Here is a 19461-nt window from a genome sequence, read left to right on the forward strand (position 1 = left end):
CTGCAGACTTGCAGCAGAGGGCACTCCTGTCCCTCAGCACCTGTTTGCCAGGCCAGACTGGGATGCCGAGTCTGAGCTCCTCTCACAAGCCCACCCTGGCTTGGCTGATCTGCATGTCTGTTCTGCAGTGGTAAGAGCACTGTATTGGAGTCTCACTCTACCCAGTCTCTGGGTCCCAAGAGCATGGTTCCCATGGACTACATGTACTTAGGCAAAGTCCTCTCAGGTCTGTCTGGCTGGACTTTTCTCACCTGCTAGGAGGGGCATTAGGTACACTGGCGTGTACCTAATGCCACTGAGCTGTACACTTAAAAATGGTTAAATGGCAAGTTTTATGTTATGTATATTTTATTGCAATAGAAAGAAGAAGGGCATAAGGCTGGAGACCATGGGGGCACGTGCGTGTGTGTGCGTGTGTGTGTATTTACATGCACGCAGGATTTCTACTCATTTTGGTGATCAACACAATGCCAGTGCCAAGCAGATGAACAGGACTGCTGTGGGGCAGGGCTCCAGCACATTTTGGGTGAGAAAGATAGCCTGTGCTAGACCACCTCACATGCAGCAAGTTGTCTACGTACCTGAAACAACTTGGTCCTACCAGGAGGCAGGTAGTGGTCGAGCTGGCCCCTGTGGAGCTCCTCTCACACCTCCTGAGGTCCAATGCCCTGAAGACCCATGCCCTCCACTTGCCATTTCTCCTCTCTTCCAGCCTTGCCCTTTGCCTGACTTCATGCCACTTCCCTCTCACGAAATAAGCTCCCTGGTCTTAGGAAAGGAAGAGGCTCCCCCAGACAGGCTGGGAGGACCGACAGCTACCTTCCAGCATGCTGACATGCATGGCATCATTGGCTTTCTTTGGGACACTGAGCATCACCTCCAGGCCATCCTTGAGCTCCCCCTTTCCTTCTTCACAGCAAGTTAAAAGTTCCTGGGGGGAAAAGTCCAGACACAATTAGAACCATTTATCCCAGCTTCCCCACCCTCCCACCACCTAACCCACCAAGGTGACTATAGACCAGCTTCATTCTCTGTAATGGTTCCCTCTAAGCTATAAGGAGCTATAAGCTATGAGGGTGGGATGTTTTCTCCAAAGAATTCAACCACAATTTTTTCCGAGACTGAACTTCCATGGCTCCATCTAACCTAAACTAACTCAATTCAACCCAACTCTTAAATGCCCAGCACTGGAAGTCAGCAATCTAGGGCATTCTCTTTCACTTGGTTCCTCTCCTGGAGAAGGGAGGACTCCTGGCACAGCACACAAACAGAGGGTCAGTAGTGTGGAATCACAAAGAGAAGACAACAGGCATGCAAAGAATGCACAGTGCTCATTTGTCCCTGCACGCCTACGGCTGCCATCATGTTTATTTACATCCCTCTGCTGCCTAAATGCTGACTTGCACCCTACTGGAAGCAACCTGGGGTTACAGACATTATAGGTTTACAGGGTTTCAGAGTTATAAAATATTTTTGGATCAAATAAGTCAGGAGTTCCTAACCTGAGATTGGTAGATGGGATTCTGGACTAGTCCTTTTTGAATCTTAAATCTAGACTCCAAGTCCCGTATTCCATCTGCCATACCAACCCTGTCCCCCATGACCTCCATCACACTGAGACTTCCCAGAGCATGCCCTCTCTTATTCCTCATTGAATACTAGGTTATTATTATCTCCATAAAAGACATATAGTATCTGCTTTATGGAGAAAAGAGAATTTTCAACTTTCTTAAAAATTATAAGGACCATTTGAAATAATTTTCCCCAACCCAGAGGAATGTCGGCTTTCATTTTTCCTATGAGGGTTACTGTAAATTTTGCTCATTTTGATATGGGGAAAGAAACAGGTAACAGATCTGCAAATCATATGCTCTCCTTCTAGAGGGTAGGGGGAGTCAGGTATGGGTCGATGGTAAGATGGCCTTCCAGGAAAGAAAGAAGTTGACCAGATAAAATCTTGTGAACATGTTAATGTCAGACCTTCCAGCAAATAAACTAATGGTACTAGCTAGCTGGCAGGAGAGTCCTTATCTATGGAATGCTTCCAGTAGGATAGATTCTTGTAACAAAAACCTGAATCTATGGCTTTAGAGTCATAGCTCCCTGTAAAGTATTACAGATGTTATGCCACTATCTGAGTAAAAAGTTAGTATATTTCATAAACAAAATGGTTCTCTTCGGGGTAAATGATCCGATACAACATACACCATTGAGAAGGTCTGTATCTTGGTGTGAGCCACAGTACCTCCTGAAGTTCCAAGAAAGGACTTGGAGCTGTTGGTGGTCCTGGACTTCTCTGTGCTTTATCTCTGCCTTGGGATTATTTGTATCCTTGACATTATTAGTCAAGCTTTATACTTGGTAAGGGATCTGATTACTGAGCATCTGACATGAACATCCAATCCTTCGTGTCATCTCAGATACATTCCCTTATGAAGAAGGGAGCGCTGAGTGTCCAAAGGAGAGATGAACTACTTTGAGCATGTTTGGGAGGGAGAAGTGATCCGTTCTCAGCTCTGTCCTTGGTTGCAGCCAGTATAACAGGAAAAAATTGTTCAGAAACCTGCATTTACTTATACCAACCTGAAGTTCTCTGATTCTCCCATCCCTTCCCTAATTTTCGCCCTCCTGACCTTGTTCTCATACATTCTCAAAGGAATTTCTAGGCAGAAGCACAAGAGCCAAATATGAAATAGGATTCAGTGTGCAACAGAAAACACTAATTGGTTAGACAACCCCCACCCATCCCCCGGTCCCCAAAGCAGTGTGGCAAGTCCTCTAATCAGCTAGCAAAGCCAGAAAGTTCTTTGTTATAGTTGATATTAAGGAGAAGCCTCCACATTTAATTTAGACTCCAAAAGGATAGCTGTAGCAGATTTATAGGGAGAATATTGAACAGCAACTGACATACAGTTTTTATTTTTATGCAACACCCAAAGTGAGGAGCCCCAGAGGACACTAATAATTAAATATCAATATATTTGGAATAAAACTGTCTTTAATGAGAGAATAAATCCCACATTATTTATTTATAGTAAAAGCTCAGCAAACTATTTTTCTTTTACTCAGCGGGTACTCTGCTATCAGCACATTTATGAGTCCTAATCACCTTAGTAAGTCCTTTTTCCCCAATAATTTTACAACTTCTCCACAGTCCAATTCCCACTACTTCGTTTTTTCCCCTTCTCAGTTACCTGCACAATCATTTCTTCCTAAGACACCCAATTACAGAATGAAGGCCTAGCACCCACCCCTCCCATCGCCCAAAACAAAATACAGGGCGGCCTGTCCACCCTCCCTTCCTTCTCCTGTGTGTGTCACAAGACTATCCTGGAAACCTCAGCCCCGCGGAATTCAAAGGGAGAGGTGAAAAGCTATCTTTCTCTTAGAACTGGATCTTACGTATTTAAGGCACCAGCAGTGTGTATGGGTGAGTTTCTGTTTTGTTTTACTTTTTAATTTACAGCCCCACTGACTCCTGAAAAGGCGTTGCAATACTTACATTTCATAACCACAAAATTGAATTTTAAAGTGTTCTGGTACAAGAAGAATCATGAAAGGGTCAAGCATTAAATGGGCTAGGGAAGGAGGGGATGATTATACACAGAAATCTGGGTTAAGGACAAAGTAGAAACAATATAGTCATTGTAGTCATTGTAACAGGACTCAAGGCTAATTATCTGCTAGTCAAAGGTGAAGAAGGAGCGAAAGCTCTTGTGATTTACAGGTAGAGGGCACACCAACAATTTTGGAGAGAATACCTGTACCCCACTCTTAGGTCTTATGAGAGTTTTGTGAGTCTTTATACAAGGAACTTGAAAAAACAAAGAGGACGTCTTTGAAAGCAATTCTGTTAAAACAGTCAAGGTGCTCTGCACATTGTTACTTCTCACACGAGGCCTCAGTAAAGGCCAAGGGCAGGATGCCGCGAGGTAATTCTCTAAGGCATCTCTGCAGGGCTGGTGACTTGAGTGCCTGGAAGCAGAAGCCCAAAAAGTCTCTTCTTAGAGATAAGGCAAGAGGAATTTGAAGGTGGAGGCCAGAAGGACCATAGGGGGGTGGGGGGGACTAGTCCGTATCCTGACACAGAATGGGGAAGAGGCCCTGCTCTTATCATGGAACCACATGGCTAAGCAGGGAGACCCCTGCCCTATGGGGCAGGGGCCACACTCCAGCATGAGTAGAAACCTAGGTTTGAAACTAGACTGGTTTTTAGGCTCCATTAAGCTAGAACATATGAGACTCCACAAGCACCTCTACACGTGAGTTGAATTTCAGCAGATTTTCTCTGGAAATACACTACTTAGAACACGCCTCTTGCTACCCCGATGTCCTCTGCATTTGAGGAGCCACTAGCAAAATAATTAAACTTAGGGAAAACCCCACCCTTATCCCTTGAGAACTGGTATACACTGGCGTTACATAATTGCTTGTAATACTGATTTTCCAGGCTTTCTGTGGGGGAAATGCCATCTTTTCAGATGGCTAGTATATCTTTCCTTAAGAAGAATCAACCCAAATTACCTAGTATTTCATATCATTTGGTTATTTAAATTTTAAAGAGAATATTTTGGAGAAAATCTGAATCTTTTGCTTGGCTCCAAAAGAACCCTTACCTAACATATGGGCTCCTCCAGACACAAGAGTGCCATTGTGGGTTTTTTTTTTTTTTTTTAAATCTATTTGACAGAGAGAGATCACAAGTAGGCAGAGAGGGAGAGAAAGAGAGCGAGGGAGGGAGGAGGAAGCAGGCTCCCTGCCTAGCAGAGAGCCTGATGCGGGACTCGATCCCAGGATCCTGAGATCATGACCTGAGCTGAAGGCAGAGGCTTAACCCACTGAGCCACCCAGGCAGCCCGCCATTGTGTTTTAATCTGCACTGTTTGAGGGTTTTCTCTTAGAAACCTCATAGTCTTGACAGAGATTAAGGCAATGGTAGGTGCTATCCTGGGCCTCTATTGCCTATGTAGACTGGCACTGCCCTGAAGACCTTGACTCCTGATCCTATCAGAAGCAGGGGCCACTAGGAGGAATCTGCCCGGGCAGCCAAGTGAGGCTCCACGTGTCAGCCAGTGCCCCTGGTGACAACTGCTCCAAGTTGGGCAGTGGTGGGCAGGTGTGGAAAGAGTCACGACTTATTCCTGTTCTCATGTCTCCTCTGTTCCCCATCAAATTAGCACCCAGAATTTCCTGGGATAGTTTATGCAGTCTGGGAAGCAGCAAAGCCAGTGGATTTCATCTCTGAAGTTTTGCTCTAGGTGGAGGCGAGGTCTTGAGGGGGAAGCTGTCCGTCCCATCCTTTGGCAAAGCTGGGCCTCCCCGGACCCGGTTGGTAGTTTGGGAGGGGGTGACACAGAGGGGAGGGTAGGTACCTTCAGGAGCAGTTGGTACTTGGTGATCCTCTGGACAGGCTTGATTAGGTAAGAAGAGATGGAGTTGGCCAGACCATGCCGCTGCTGTATCTCCTGCAGGGGTGACAATGGGCGCCATTACACACAGAGGGGTGGGTGTATGCGCATGTGCGTGTGTGTGTGTGTGTGTGTGTGTGTGTTTGGGAGGAAGTAGGCAAGGTGAGAAGAAAGAAAAAAAAAAGGGTAGACAATTATGAGGAACTGTTCTTTGATGGGGAGAGAAACAAGAGAGACCCAGATGAATGCATAAATAGTGGAAAGGAGAAATGGCAAAAGGGGAGAGAAAGCAGATTTGTGTGAGAGAAATGGAGATGAAGAAGACATGGGGAAGGATAACAGTGGCAAAAGGAAGTCAGGAGAGCAATAATAAACAGAGTGGGGCAGAATTAAGGGGAATAAACCCAGAGCGGAGGCACTCACAGGGGGACAGCAGGACGATGAGAACAAGGGGAGGCAGAGAGCGAGGCTTGGAGGTCTACGTCCATGATCCTGAGTCTTTATCTCCTTACTGCTCCAGGGCAGATCTCCTTTCCACCCTCTTCCTCTCCACCTTAAACCACCCCAGCATGGAGTGCCCTCTGCATTCCCTGCAACTTTCTTATTGTGACCCATGATACCTCCCTCATTCCTCAGTCCCCCCTCACCGCCCCCCACACCAGGCCAGAGACGGTGGAGTCCCTGTTAGTTGTTTTAACTTGTGTTATCCCTGGTGACAAGTCTTTCCTCTCCATACCATTTGTGCCCAGGCTACGGCCATGACCTCCAGCTGCAGTTTGGGCCTCTAGCCTCTTTTTAGTCCATTTTCCATCTTGTCTGATATGAGGAATTTGAGCGCAGGGTGTTGTGGAGGGTAGGGAAGGAAAAAAATGAAACAAGATGGGACCGGGGAGGGAGACAAACCGTAAGAGACTCTTAATCTCACAAAACAAACTGAGGGTTGCTGGGGGATGTGTGTGGGGGGGGTGGAATAGACTGGCTGGGCTATGGACCTTGGGGAAGGTATGTGCTATGGTGAGTGCTGTGAAATGTGTAAGCCTGATGATTCACAGACCCGTACCCCTGGGGCAAATGATACACTATACATTAATTAAAAAATAATAATTAAAAAAGAAAATAGATCATTGGGTTTTTTGGGCTAAGGAATGGGGGGAGGATGAGGTAGGGATGACACTAAAGTGTGTGGGGTTGCTTTCTGAGGTGATGGAAATGCCCTACAATTGACTGTGGAGATGGTTGGTCCTATCTGTGAATATACGAAAACCGTAAACTTGTTCACTTTAAATACACGTATAATTGATAGCTACAGCTCTATCTGTCCCTCTAGGTGTGTAACATGGGCTTGTCCTGAGCTAGGATCAGTGAGAACAAAGCACTGGGAGGAATACAGGAAGCACTTTAAAGACCCCCAAGATAGGACTTGCTATGTGGCCATGGAAGAGGGAATTACAACAATGGTCGCATTCCTGCCAACTATCCCAGAAAGTAGCAACTTTCTCACTTATCTGCCTCTTTCCCAGAGGTGTGCAGTTAAAGCAGGACTTGTCCATGGATGATGGGCGATCCATCGGGCAGCCCTACTCTCTGGGCCAAGGAACACTGTGAGTTCACCTGGGGAATCTGGCAAGACAGCACAGGCAGTAACATACTGTGCTGGTCCTCCCTCTCTGCCAGCCCTGGTAAGGCTGCATGTGGGGCAGTGAGGAAGGTCTTGCCTCTGGTGGCTGGGGCAGCCCAACCATGCTCACTGGTCACCACAGCATCAAGCATCATGGCCTCCCAGCTCTCACATCTGAGGTAGAAAATTCTGGATCATGGAAATGTGTATCCCTTTCTAGAGCTTCAGTTTTCTGTGGACTGTTTACAATAATGGATACTAAAATACATAATATATTAATATATTTACGAAAGGCTTGTGTCTTTTATAGAATAAGGGCCTAGAGCAGATATTTTCTATGTGTAGAGTTTAGGGAACCCTTTCTGACAGAGAGGGGAAAAGTTACAAATATTATGCATTCTGGAAAGCTCTGGGAACAATCAGGGGAGTTTACTGCTCTCCCTTTCCACCTCTCTATGCTGAGCTCTAGGAACTCCTACCTCATGGACTGTCTTTTCTGGTTTCCAGTGTCTCATCAGTCACTACATTAGAAATGGGGGAGGGAGGGAAGGATAGGGTACAAAATTTGGGGGTATATCTAACTTACTAGTCAAAATCTAGAAATTGGCTAGAAACAGGGGTATGATGAATATAGGACTAAAGGAAAATACAGATTAGCACCATATACTATGATGTGTATAAAAGGAGCCAGGCAAATCATCAGCCAACCTCAAGGGGCCCACAGGTGGAAGGAGGTGTGTGTAATGGAAGCGTACACTGTGAACCTGCCAAAAGGCAAATTGTTACCAATGTTATAAGACAGATACAAAGTATAACACAGGCATAGAGAAAGGGAAGGATTCATGCAGGAAACATTTGACCTTTAAAGGATAGAAAGAATTCTGAAGAGTGACTGTGTGTGTGTGTGTGTGTGTGTGTACGCACTCACATAAGATACCGAGAGCACTGCCAACAAAGGTGAGGAAGCAGAAGAGTCTGAGGCATGCTCAGAACACAGGGCCTGTATGTTCAGAAAAATGCTAAGTGGAAGACAAGACACAGAACATTTAAAACTTCACAGAGACCCTTCTGGATACTGTTGGTGAATAACATCTTAAGAAAAACACATTGTTGACAAAGAAAACAGTGGTAATATAACATCCAATATGATACCCAATAAATTCTGATACCAAGCTAAAGAAGTACTTTTCTTGAATTTTCCTTTTTTTTTTTTTTTTTTTCTGGATCAAATCTAACCATCTAACCTCAACAAAATTTCAAATTGGGATGCTCAGGACCATTTCTCTATTAACACTTCATTATAAAAAGTCATGTCATGTATGCTTTTTCCCTGTCTGGCTTTCTCCCATTCAAGGGTCATTCCTTCAAGGAGCAATAAGACACTTGTGGAATCATTTCCGTTATGGCAGCACGAGGCTAGAAAGATGCCCAGAGGTTTATTTTGTAGACTTGACTATGGGAATGACATTTAAATGTCTGTATTTCCCAAGATGCCCAGAACACCATCTTCCCTACTGGAAATACTCCAATATTTATGGGAAAAATGAAAGCAGGGAGGCAGGAAGACCGAAAAACATGAAAAAGTTCTGAATTTCGTGTTGTTGTTTCTGATAGGACTAGCGTAATGGGTGTCACTGTTACAGTCTCTCCCTGAACTTTCTTGTCTCCCCTCATTTCTTCTCCTTATTCTTCCCTTGTATCCTGCACCGGCCCATTTGATTCTGTTTACCTTGGAGCTGACAGGTTACCCTCCGGGGACCAGCACTATGGAGACTTAGAGCATCATTCACAAACAGCCCTGGACCCTCATTCTGAAGTGAGGGATGAGACAAGGCCCATTGGCGCCCACTTCTCTTGGCTTCCATTATAGCACAAGTGCTCAGCCCTGGATTTGCTTACTCTCGCCTGGAAGCTTTTAAAACTCTCAAAGTCCAGGCCAAATCCAAGCCAATCATATCGTAATCACAGGGGTAGGACCCAGGAGTCAGCATTTTTCAAGGTTCCCCAGGTAATCCGAATGTGTAGTCAAGGTTGAGACAATCACACTGGAGTAGCACCTCTCACACTTGAGTGGGCACTGGTCCCTGGACGGCTTCTTAACACTCAGATTGCTGGGGTTTAGGGGTGGAGGTTCTATTCGACAGACCTGGGTGCGGGGAGGGTCCAAAACAGGCATTTCTAACCAGTTCTCAGGTGACGTTGATGTGGCTGGTCTGGGGACCACACTTTGAGAACCCCTGCATTTGAGGGAGCTTCGCATGAAGCTGAAGCAAAACATCTTAACTCGGGGCGCCTGGGTGGCTCAGTGGGTTAAGCCGCTGCCTTCAGCTCAGGTCATGATCCCAGGGTCCGCTCAGCAGGGAGCCTGCTTCCTTCTCTCTCTCTGCCTGCCTCTCTGCCTGTTTGTGATCTCTCTCTGTCAAATAAATAAATAAAATCTTTAAAAAAACAAACAAACAAAAAACATCTTAACTCCTGTGCCATCGTTGGTCTCCTCTACACATGGGATTTATGGCTAGCTCAGTTTGGTGTTGAGGCATGCAGGGCAAATGTGCCTTGTCTAAAACCCCAGCTCTTGAGATGGGATAGAATAAAACAAAAGACAAACACTGCTTTTGTTTGTCTCCATGCTTTATCCATGAGATAGAGGTTTGGGTGGCCAAGAAACAATGAGCAATAAAGGACAAAAACCCATTTTCCCAAAGTAGAGAAGCATTTCCACCTGTTCAACCATGGCTCAAGAATGGAAAACTATGGCTTACATCAAAGAAGGTGCCTGCGTGCTCCAGGATCAGCTGGTTGGAATCAGGCTTGTTTTTACAGTAGGTGACGTACATCTGAAATTTGTCTGCCTAAAAAGAACAAAGGCAATCATAGATAAGCATCCATCCCTTGCTCCCTTCTGTTGACTGGGTGCAAAGGGCCCAGCAGGAGTTGTGCGGTGAAAGCCCTCAGATGTTGTGTTGCACAGGATTACCTGTGGCAAATGTTCTGGGCTTAGCAGGCCCATGTTCCCCCTCAGAAGCTTTGGAATGCTTCTATCCTACCTGCAGGTGGAGAAAATTGCTGAAAGTGAGCTTGTTTTAATCCTAGTCTGCACTAGAAAGAATCAGAAAAACCAATTCACGTAACTTATTTTGAAATTGGATGGAATTTATGTAGACTTTATCCTTTTTTTGGATTACCTACAATTGTGCTTCCCCTCTGGAAAAACTGACAACATTTGCTCTAAAAACAAAAACCAAAGAATGCAAACAAAGGGTGCCCTCAGCAGTAGATGTGCTTGTATTCCAAAGTTCTCTATTGGGGGAGGTTGGTAGGTCATGCCAAAACCAATGTCCAGGGAAAGGAAAGCAATGTGACCCTTTGGGGAAGGGCCTGAACAATGAGTTCTAACCAGATTGTTACTGCAAGCCAAGAACCTTGAGCTTGGTAAAAATTCATTTTTTGTTTTTCTTAGGACCCTCCGGGTTAGTGCTACATGTCCTTACTCCCAGGAAAGGTATGTGTATTTTAGCCACCAAGTACCTTTCCCATTTGTGAAATGCTGTCAGTGTTGGTGCCCACAGAACACTTGGGATGTCCTCTTCTGAGAAAGCAGCCCAGCTACGTGTTATCGCAGGTCTCATTCATGCCAGCACTTTGCCAAGTGCTTTTCATATATATTAACTTATCTGGTCCTCCTGAGAACCCTGTGCGGTGAACTCTATTATTATCATCCCCATTTTACAGATGTGAAAACTGGTTAAGTAACTTCAGATTCCCACAGCTAGAAAGTGGCAGAGCCCAGGCCAGCTGATTTCGGGCTTCTTGGTCATAACCATTGGTTTTTAATACACTGAAACAACTTCTACCCTCTTATGTGAAGATTATGAGACTTATGAAAATCACCTTGGGATAATTCTTGGCAAAATATGCATACTTTATGCAATCATCAAAGGTTTTCTGAAACCAATTTTAGGGTTTATATACTACGTGGAGGCATTTATCATCCCTAAAACATGCTGATAAATCATACTTACGGTTGATTGTTAGGCAGATCCAAAATCTGTATGAAATAATTTGTAAACAAACAAACAGACACCCCCAAACCCTTCACTTGTTTTTTCTCTACACTGGCTCTGCAAGGGATCATAAATTATTTGTTTATCATCATTAATATGAACTGTGCATGGGCCCACGTATTTAGAGGTGGAAAAGTGTATTAACACAAATAAGATGGTAGTCTATGGCTCCTTAAGAAATAAGAATATGCCAGGAAGAAAATGTTAATGTTTTATGGTAAAAAAACAAACACACAAACAAACAAACAAGCCAGGTCCCAAGTTGGGGGACTGTTTGTGATATTTACTACATGCCAGTGGACTAGTCAACCTTCTAGGTCAGCTGAATTGTTTTCCCCTGTGGGCATAACCACAGCCCAGCCTACTGCATAGGCTGTTGAGAGCATCAACTCTGTATCATGAAGACATTTTGAAAAGTAGCCCATTTTGAGTGGAAATTTTGATGAGATAATTATTAGCTAGAACTCCTGACCCTGGGAAGGAGTTCTACATTGAGCTGCATTTAGTATCATAGGCAGACCTCCCTGGAGATGCCTGTACTCCTACCATGAATCTGAGATGCTAATGTGGAGATGCTAATGCAGACTAAGATTTCCATTTATATAATCAGAACTTGGTACATTCAGGCCATTTACTTGGTCCACAACAATAGCACCAGGAAAGAAAAGGATCAGATACAAATTTTGTAGGTCAGAACTGGGATGAATACCCATGGAATCTTTTCTTCCCTATTAAGAAAGACTATGTAACCAATTGTTTGGTGGATTCCTAAAGGTCTAATTTCCCAATCCTTACCCTGCAAAAACAAACAGAACAAAACCAGTGCATAGAACGGAAGTAGTGTGTCTATCAAGTGGTGATGTTTTTCCACTCTCCCGATGTCTCAAATTTTAGAAAGTTCTCGAAGAACTTTATGTAGAGCATGGACACAATGTCTAAGGACTTCTCCCAAGGAGGGAAATGGGATGGACTGCTTCTCTCAGATCTACTTCTGCCCTTTCTCCTGAGTCCCTGGTCCCATGTTAGAATGTCAGTGACACCAATCCTCAGCTCAGGCACCAAGCAGTGATGCCATCCGACACCGTCTGCACTCCTGAGAAGAATGGTACAGTGGGAGAAGAAGGATTTCAAGTCAGTTACCCAGGTAACAAAGCAGTGTCCCACATCCTCAGGCAGCTGCTCGTACTTCTCCAGCTCTTTGAGGAAGATGCTGCAAGGGGAGAGAAAGTCTGGATCAGAGACATCTCTGCATTCTGCCTCCCTCCTAGCCAGAGGATGATACTGAGGCCATACACTCTGCATTATCTACACATGGCGTTTCCACTCTCAAAGTGATACATGGTGAGGAGTGGTTTTAAATAGATCAGAACTGATTTCATTATAATTTATATTAACTGATTAATTAGTGCTACTTCAAATTGTATTGTTTCCCTTAGGGATTTCTACTTCTCGAGCTGAAAAGCAATTAAATATTATACTTGTGTTGGGGCTTTCATTTTAACTGCAACTATGAATCTATTTTTATACAAGTAATCTGAACACATTGTAACAGTTAAAATATATATAAAATATATAGAGTATATATATATATATAAAATATACAGATAGACATCAAAAAGAATGAAATAAATATCATCTATGATCCCAGAGATGAAGTGGAAACGTTTTGAATCCTGCAAACTTCTTTCCAATTCTTAATCTTCTTCTCCTGGCAGCTACTCTGTGCTAAAAATTCTGAGTTAGTGTTTCCGAATGCAGACATCATCAGGAAAGAAAATTCAATGGGGAAAAGTCATAATATAGTTGAAAACTGAATTGAATCACTATGGAATCATCTGCCATGGTGGATATCCATGCCCTTGGCTTCTATCTTTGTGAAGAAATAATGAAGGGTTGACTAAACCAACTTCAAATATGTTAAGCAACTGGTTTGAGCTTAGAGAATTCAAGCTCTAAAGAGCCAGCATCACTGGAATGGAATTTGCTTTTTAACAATCGCACAGAAGTTTTAAAATAAAAAGTAATTATGATGCTGGGTGGGGGCGGAATGTACTGATAGAAATGGAAGACATAATCTTTACAAAATGCAATGTGACAATATCTACCAAAATTTAAAAAATGTATCTATCTTGTGTTTCTGTAACTTTAACCCTGGAAAATTTCCTATATATTTTAATTTACATATATACAGGATGACATAAACATGCACATCCATGGTGGTACTGCTCGCAATAGTAACAATAACAGGTGGTCTGTAGGTGACAAAGTAAACCGTACATCCACAGAACTGGATATTACACAGCTATAAAAAAAATGACAAGGCTTTCTATGTTTTCATAAGAAAGATCCCAGGGCAGGCTATTAAGTGAAAAACTGCATGATGTGGAAGAATGTATATAATATGGCCACCTTTTATCTAACTAGGGAATATGTATTCTTATTTCCACCCCAAGAAACTAATGGTTGAACGGTATAATGTCAGTTAGGAAAGATAAGTCGTGAGATCCACTATACAGCATCATAGTACCTACAGCTAACAATACTGTATTGTACACTTAAAGTTTGCTTAGAGGCAAAATGTTACATTAGGTGTTCTTTAATAATAATAAAATTATTATTAATAATAATTATATTGAATTCAATATTGAGTTGAATATTGAATATACTGAATTAGACTGAAAATAATGATAATGATTTAAAAGTTTCCTTTGGGAGGTGATATGTCCATGGCCTTGAAGATGGCAATAATTCCATGGGTGCACGCTCATCCCTAAACTTATCAAGTTGTACATTAAATATGTACAGCTTTTCACATGCCAATCATACTTAGATATGGTGGTTTAAAAAAAAGGTCATTACCATAGGAAACCAAGGAAAGGCACAGGGTAGATAAAGATAGTGGTGGGTTGGACTTCCCAATCTATATTTTTAAATTTAGGTTTGATTTTTGAAATAATTCCAAAAATTAAAAGATACAAAGTAGTTCTAAATCATTGCACTACTTACTTCTATCTTTGGGAAAAACAAATTTTATTGATTTGACTTGCTCTGCATGGCTCCAATCATCTAAGCATTCTGGGAGTATCTTATAATTACAGTTAGTTATGGGTTCTGCTTAAGTGTTACTTATGTTCCCCACCGTCAATGACATAGGAAACTGTTGTTTTTAGTTTTAGTCCTATGTGGAAGGCTACAATGTTAATGATTAGTGGGATCACAGAGATATAATTTTTTTCCACCTGCGATGCAGATTTTTCTGTAATAAATGGGCATTGCTGTTGTAATAAGAAAAAGTCACTTAAAAATTTTGGGGGATTCCTAGCAGTACCCATTTAATGAAATCAACCTTCCCCTCACATGTGAATTTTAGACCATCCTGATTTAAATCATGGAATGGAAGTAATTATAATGCAATTTGGGCTTTCAAAACACAAATACGCAGTGCTCGAAAATCAATGAGGTATGCTATTTCCCACTACTTTTAGAAGAACTGACATACATGTATTTAATAGGTCTTCTACAATAAAAATAGGAGAAAAATTATGTAATGCTGTAATTGAGGATCAAGTTTTTTTTATCAGGCCAAAAAGGAAATATCCCATTTTTGCTGTAAGAGAAGCAGTCTAGGAGCACCTGGGTGGCTCAGTCAGTTAGGGGACTGTCTTTGGCTCAGGTTGTAACCTCAGGGTCCTGGGAGTGAGCCCCACAATGGGCTCCCTGCTGAGCAGGGAGCCACTTCTCCCTTTCCCTCTGCCCCTCCTTCCTGCTTGTGCTTTCTCTCAAATAAATAAATAAATAAAAATCTTTTTTTTCTTTTTTAAGAGAAGCAATCTGGTTCTCCACCATATCACCTCATCACTGAATTCTAAGAGATATTTATTATGTGGTCCTTCTCCATGAGGAACACTAAGTAATATAATATATAACATCTTCAGGAGTAGTTTTCCAGAAGGTGTTTATATGGTCACTCAATTTAAATCTCAGTGAAGACAATACATGCCATGATGGACTGAATAGGGCCTGGGGCGGGGACTGGAATGACTTGGTGATTGGGGAGAAAATCTTTTTTTTTTTTTTTAAAGATTTTATTTATTTATTAGACAAAGAGAGAAAGAGATCACAAGTAGGCAGAGAGACAGGCGAGGCGGGGTGAAGCAGGCCCCCCGCTGAGCAGAGAGCCTGATGCGGGGCTCAATCCCAGGACCCTGAGATCACGACCTGAGCCTAAGGCAGAGGCTTAACCCATTGAGCCACCCAGGCACCCCTAGGGGAGAAAATCTGATGGGCTATTCTAAGACAACGATTGGTGAAAGAAAATGAAAGACTTTAAAGAAGGAAGGACCCAGGAGAGAGGCCCTGGAAGATGAGACAGAAGGGAGAAATGAAAGAACCTAAAGGCCCCTGGTAGTTGGGATGAACCACCTCAGCTTGTGAAAGATCTCTGCTTCCCCATCTCAGGATCTCACTCCAGTCCCCTCAGCTCTGACTCCCATGGTATTTACGCTCTTCTACTTTGGGCTGGTCAAAGAAATGATAAAACAGCCAGATCATGGCATTCCATACAGGAGACAATTCAGGGAGCGTTTTTTTCTTTCCTTAACTTATGACCCAAGGTCAGTGGCCTGGTTGTTTAAGGTTAATTTTAAACAAATGGTGGTAATTATCCCGATAGAACTGATCATTATCTAGCTGCTGGAGACAGTGCTAGGAATTTTCTTTAGAATCTTGGCAGTCTAAATAGAGCAATACCATGACTTCCTTGATAGTAGCTATCAAAACCCTATGAGAGGATGCTCAGTTTGACCATTTTCAAGAAATGAAAGCACTATAAAATGAATTAAATGGATAGAATATTATTTCTGTAATGAATGTCTTTCTGGAAAATGAAGGTTTTTAGCAGCAATGGCCATTAGCCCACCTTCTACTGATCCTGTGTCTCACTGTCCTTTCCTCCCACAGCCAAGCAGAAGTTAAAGAACCAGAGTTCCCTCTTAGAGCTGTGAGGGGCCTCTTCCAAGGCTGCATTTCCCTCATCTTTGAATAACAACCTCCTGGGGTTGTTGTGAGGATTTGATAAATCCATGTGGGTAAAGAGCCCACCCCAGTGCCTAGCATATAGTAGACACTACATAAACAGGGGTTCTTTAGGACCCACGCTTCCCAATATTAACAAACTCATACCCCAATAAACATACATATTGCACTTTTCCCCATTTGTGGAGACTCATGCCTAGGGAGCTCTCCCCTAGGGGAGCCCCTGTTAGAAAATCTTTCCCTGGAACATATCCTGGGAAATCTTGATTGAGTGCTACAAAAATTAGATTCCAAGGTCATATTCATTTACGTTTGGGAAGTGCTGGGCCGAACTGGTCTCTTTACTGCAGGGCTTCTAAAGACCTATAAAATGATGAGGAACATGAGAAGTGTCCACAGTAGATACAGTGTGCAACGCCTCCCAAACTTCTTTGCAAGTGCTGGGGGCAGTATCAGACTCTGTCTCAAGGAACACTCCTGGAAAACCCTAGTGAGTGATCCCTACACCTGGCTGGGCACTACCCTCTCGGGGTTTGGATCTGAGCCTCTGCATTGACCAGAAGAGCTCCCTGGGTAATTCTATTGCATTGGGTCCATAGGTCAGCATTTGAAGGCAACTGCCTCAGATTCCACCATGCTTCTAGTTGGCAGATAATGACTCTGTATGATTTAATTTTTTAATAGAAAAAACTAAAACTTAGAAAACTATCTTGTGCTGGGCAAATCAATTCACAACCTTGAGTAAGATATTCACTACCATCTCAATGTGATTGTTGAAGTCCATGTAGCAATATTAAACTCTGCTTTTTGATGTAAAGCTTATGAAGATGGTAGATTACATAACTCTGATCCATAGCATTTCATCTACTTCAAGTAGGATGAGTTTAAATGAAAGCATGAGAGGTCACGACACCCTTCCCATATTGGCTCTTCCATAGCCACATCTAGGTCCTCACCATCTCAACAATTAAATGTAATGAATCATGAGAGAACAAGCAAAGCAAGTAGTTTCAGTGTTTATGTGAATAGCTGGGGTTCTTTTTGAAGTGCACAAAACTTTTAAAGAAATGTCAGAATCTAAGCAAAGTCATTACTCTATTAAATGACCATGATGCAATTTTTGTGCCATTACTTTCTGAGGAAAATGCCTCCCTCTGGCTTTGTACAGAATCCTGGGAAATGAAACCCATAGCATTTACTGACAGAAAAGCTTTCTGAGGCTTCTGATTAAGTACTACGGAAACAGCACCATTCCAGAAGTACCTTGAGTCATTCTGATTTTGTTCTTTTCTCCAAAGGTAAATTTGGTCTCTGGTCTCACCACTTCTGGAAAAGGCCTCACAGTGTGGTCCAGAAGATGGCCCTTTACATCAAGGGTGCAGTTTGTATTTAAAGGGGAATGTATTTGATGATCTTGTGTTGTGTGTGTACATGTGCGTGTGTGTGCCTCTCATGCGTGTGCACTTGTTAGGACGACAGAGGTGGTGAGAAGGGGAATGATGGTAGGGGCTATGGCAAGGAGGAGGAAGAGCACAGGGAGGAGGATACATCAAGAGATAAAGCTGAAGGTAGGGTGGGGAGAGCGCTGTCCGGCTCACCGCTTTGCAGATAAGTCCAGGGCTTTGCCTCCTTATCAAAGCAGGGTTGGGTTACGGTTCTCATGCAAGTGGAGCTAGACATCATTTCTAAAGAATCACTTGTGACTGACAGATTCAGAGTCTAGCACATAAGAGGGGCTAGAGGGCAAGGGCTGAGACAGCTAATAAGCTCGGGACCACCACAAAACCCAGGAGAGCCATGTGCACTCCAGGGAAGGTGTGGGCGGGTTTGTGGAAGTGTGACTGTCAAGTTTGATCACCTAGGCTGAGCCATGAGAGTCGCCCTTCCCTGTCCCTCCATCCACACCAGGAACTTCAGCCTGGATGAGAGACGAAGGGGAGGGGTGTGCAGGGCTGGAATTCCTCTCCACTTATTTCCCACCCTCAGGCTCCAACCTCAAGGGGTACTTTACTTTGCTGCCCTGCTCCCTGTTGAACATGTTTGTTAATACCTCCTAATTGTGTTTAACTTGTGTGATCAGAGGAAGCAAAAAGTTCCTGTATAGATATGTAACAGGTTTAATGTTTAAAAAGATATTAAAAAGTTAACCTGCCATGGAATGTTATTCATGTCCCTTAATGTGCTATTCAGCAACTAGGCATGGGTACTAAGCAGTCGGTTTGTACAACTAAAACTAACATGACTTTGATACATCCAACTGAATATTTAGAGTATGTCTTGCCTTGGGTATGCCCCAATACCTATGGACAGCACCAGTGTTGGCAGCTGACTGAAAAAACCACGACCAACAACAAAGCCATGGGTAAAGTTTTATAAGGCCCTTCTGATGGGTGGGGTCAGACCTGCAATCACATACAGGCACATCAAGGTATGGGTTTAGGGCCCAAGAAAAACTCCAACAGGTCTTTCCCTTCTTCTTACCCCGACTTTTGAATATTAAGAAAGTGACAATGTGGTGTAATGGGAAGTTATGAAGACCTGGAATCTTTGGCTGTGCTACCAATAAGCTTGGGCAGGTCACAAACCCTTGCAAAGTCCAGTGCCTGTAATACACAAGGGAGATGAACAGAACTAGATTATCTTGAAAGGTTTTTCCCCAGGATTTCATACTTTGTAATTCTGTGACTTCTGGAAATGGGATAAAACTAACATCAAGATCACTTGGATGGGAGAAGAGCATAGAAGCATCGAAGAAGCATATTTTAAGCAAGGGTGTGTGTTGGGAAATGAGAGGAGAAGCAAAGGAGGAAAGCAGTGGCCTGCAGTGTGTTCTGTAGACTGGGCTGTAGGCTGCACATCCCCGCTCTCGCCACTGGGTGGAGCCAGCTCCTCACTTTGTAGCTGCAGCTCCTGTTTCTAGGGCTTGTGTTAATTTATGGGGTAGAAACTAGCACTAAAAAAGGGGAAGGAGAAAGAGAAACAGAGCCTAACCCAAATATCAGAATGTATTGCACACAGTGAGGATGTTATTCTGAAAATTTTAATTTTCCTATTATATATAAGCATGTGCGTCTCAGGACATAACATATCTTTTTCTATGGTTCACGATGAAAAAAAAAAGTTTAATAAACGTCTTGTTGATTTTCCCATCCAGATGTGATGGTGGGGATGCCTGGGTGGCTCAGTTGGTTAAGTGTCTGCCTTTGGTTCATGTGATGATCCCAGGGTCCTGGGATCAAGTCCTATATCAGGCTCTTTGCTCAGTGAGAGCCCTGCTTCTCCCTCTGCCTGCTGCTCTCCAGTTGTGCACCCCTCCAGCAGATAAATTAAATCTTAA

The 19461-nt window shown here is 43.2% G+C and overlaps 1 protein-coding gene across 21 annotated transcripts in view; it reads right to left on the reverse strand.

Annotated features, from left to right (window-relative positions):
- Nucleotides 1-19461, reverse strand: part of KALRN (kalirin RhoGEF kinase) — a 661801-nt gene that overhangs the window by 220784 nt on the left and 421556 nt on the right. For all 21 annotated transcript variants that reach the window (XR_014303322.1, XM_082700868.1, XM_082700867.1 and 18 more), the window contains 4 exons: nt 12231-12300; nt 9789-9878; nt 5373-5465; nt 820-931 (listed from right to left, as the gene is read on the reverse strand). Coding sequence is in view for 20 of the 21 variants with exons in the window: in XM_082700868.1 (XP_082556994.1) it covers nt 820-931; nt 5373-5465; nt 9789-9878; nt 12231-12300 (365 nt within the window). In the remaining variant the exon portion in view is untranslated. The remainder of the gene's footprint in view (nt 1-819; nt 932-5372; nt 5466-9788; nt 9879-12230; nt 12301-19461) is intronic.

Source organism: Mustela nivalis (genome assembly GCF_964662115.1).
Source record: "Mustela nivalis genome assembly, chromosome: 1".
NCBI classification, from domain to species: Eukaryota; Metazoa; Chordata; class Mammalia; order Carnivora; family Mustelidae; genus Mustela; species Mustela nivalis.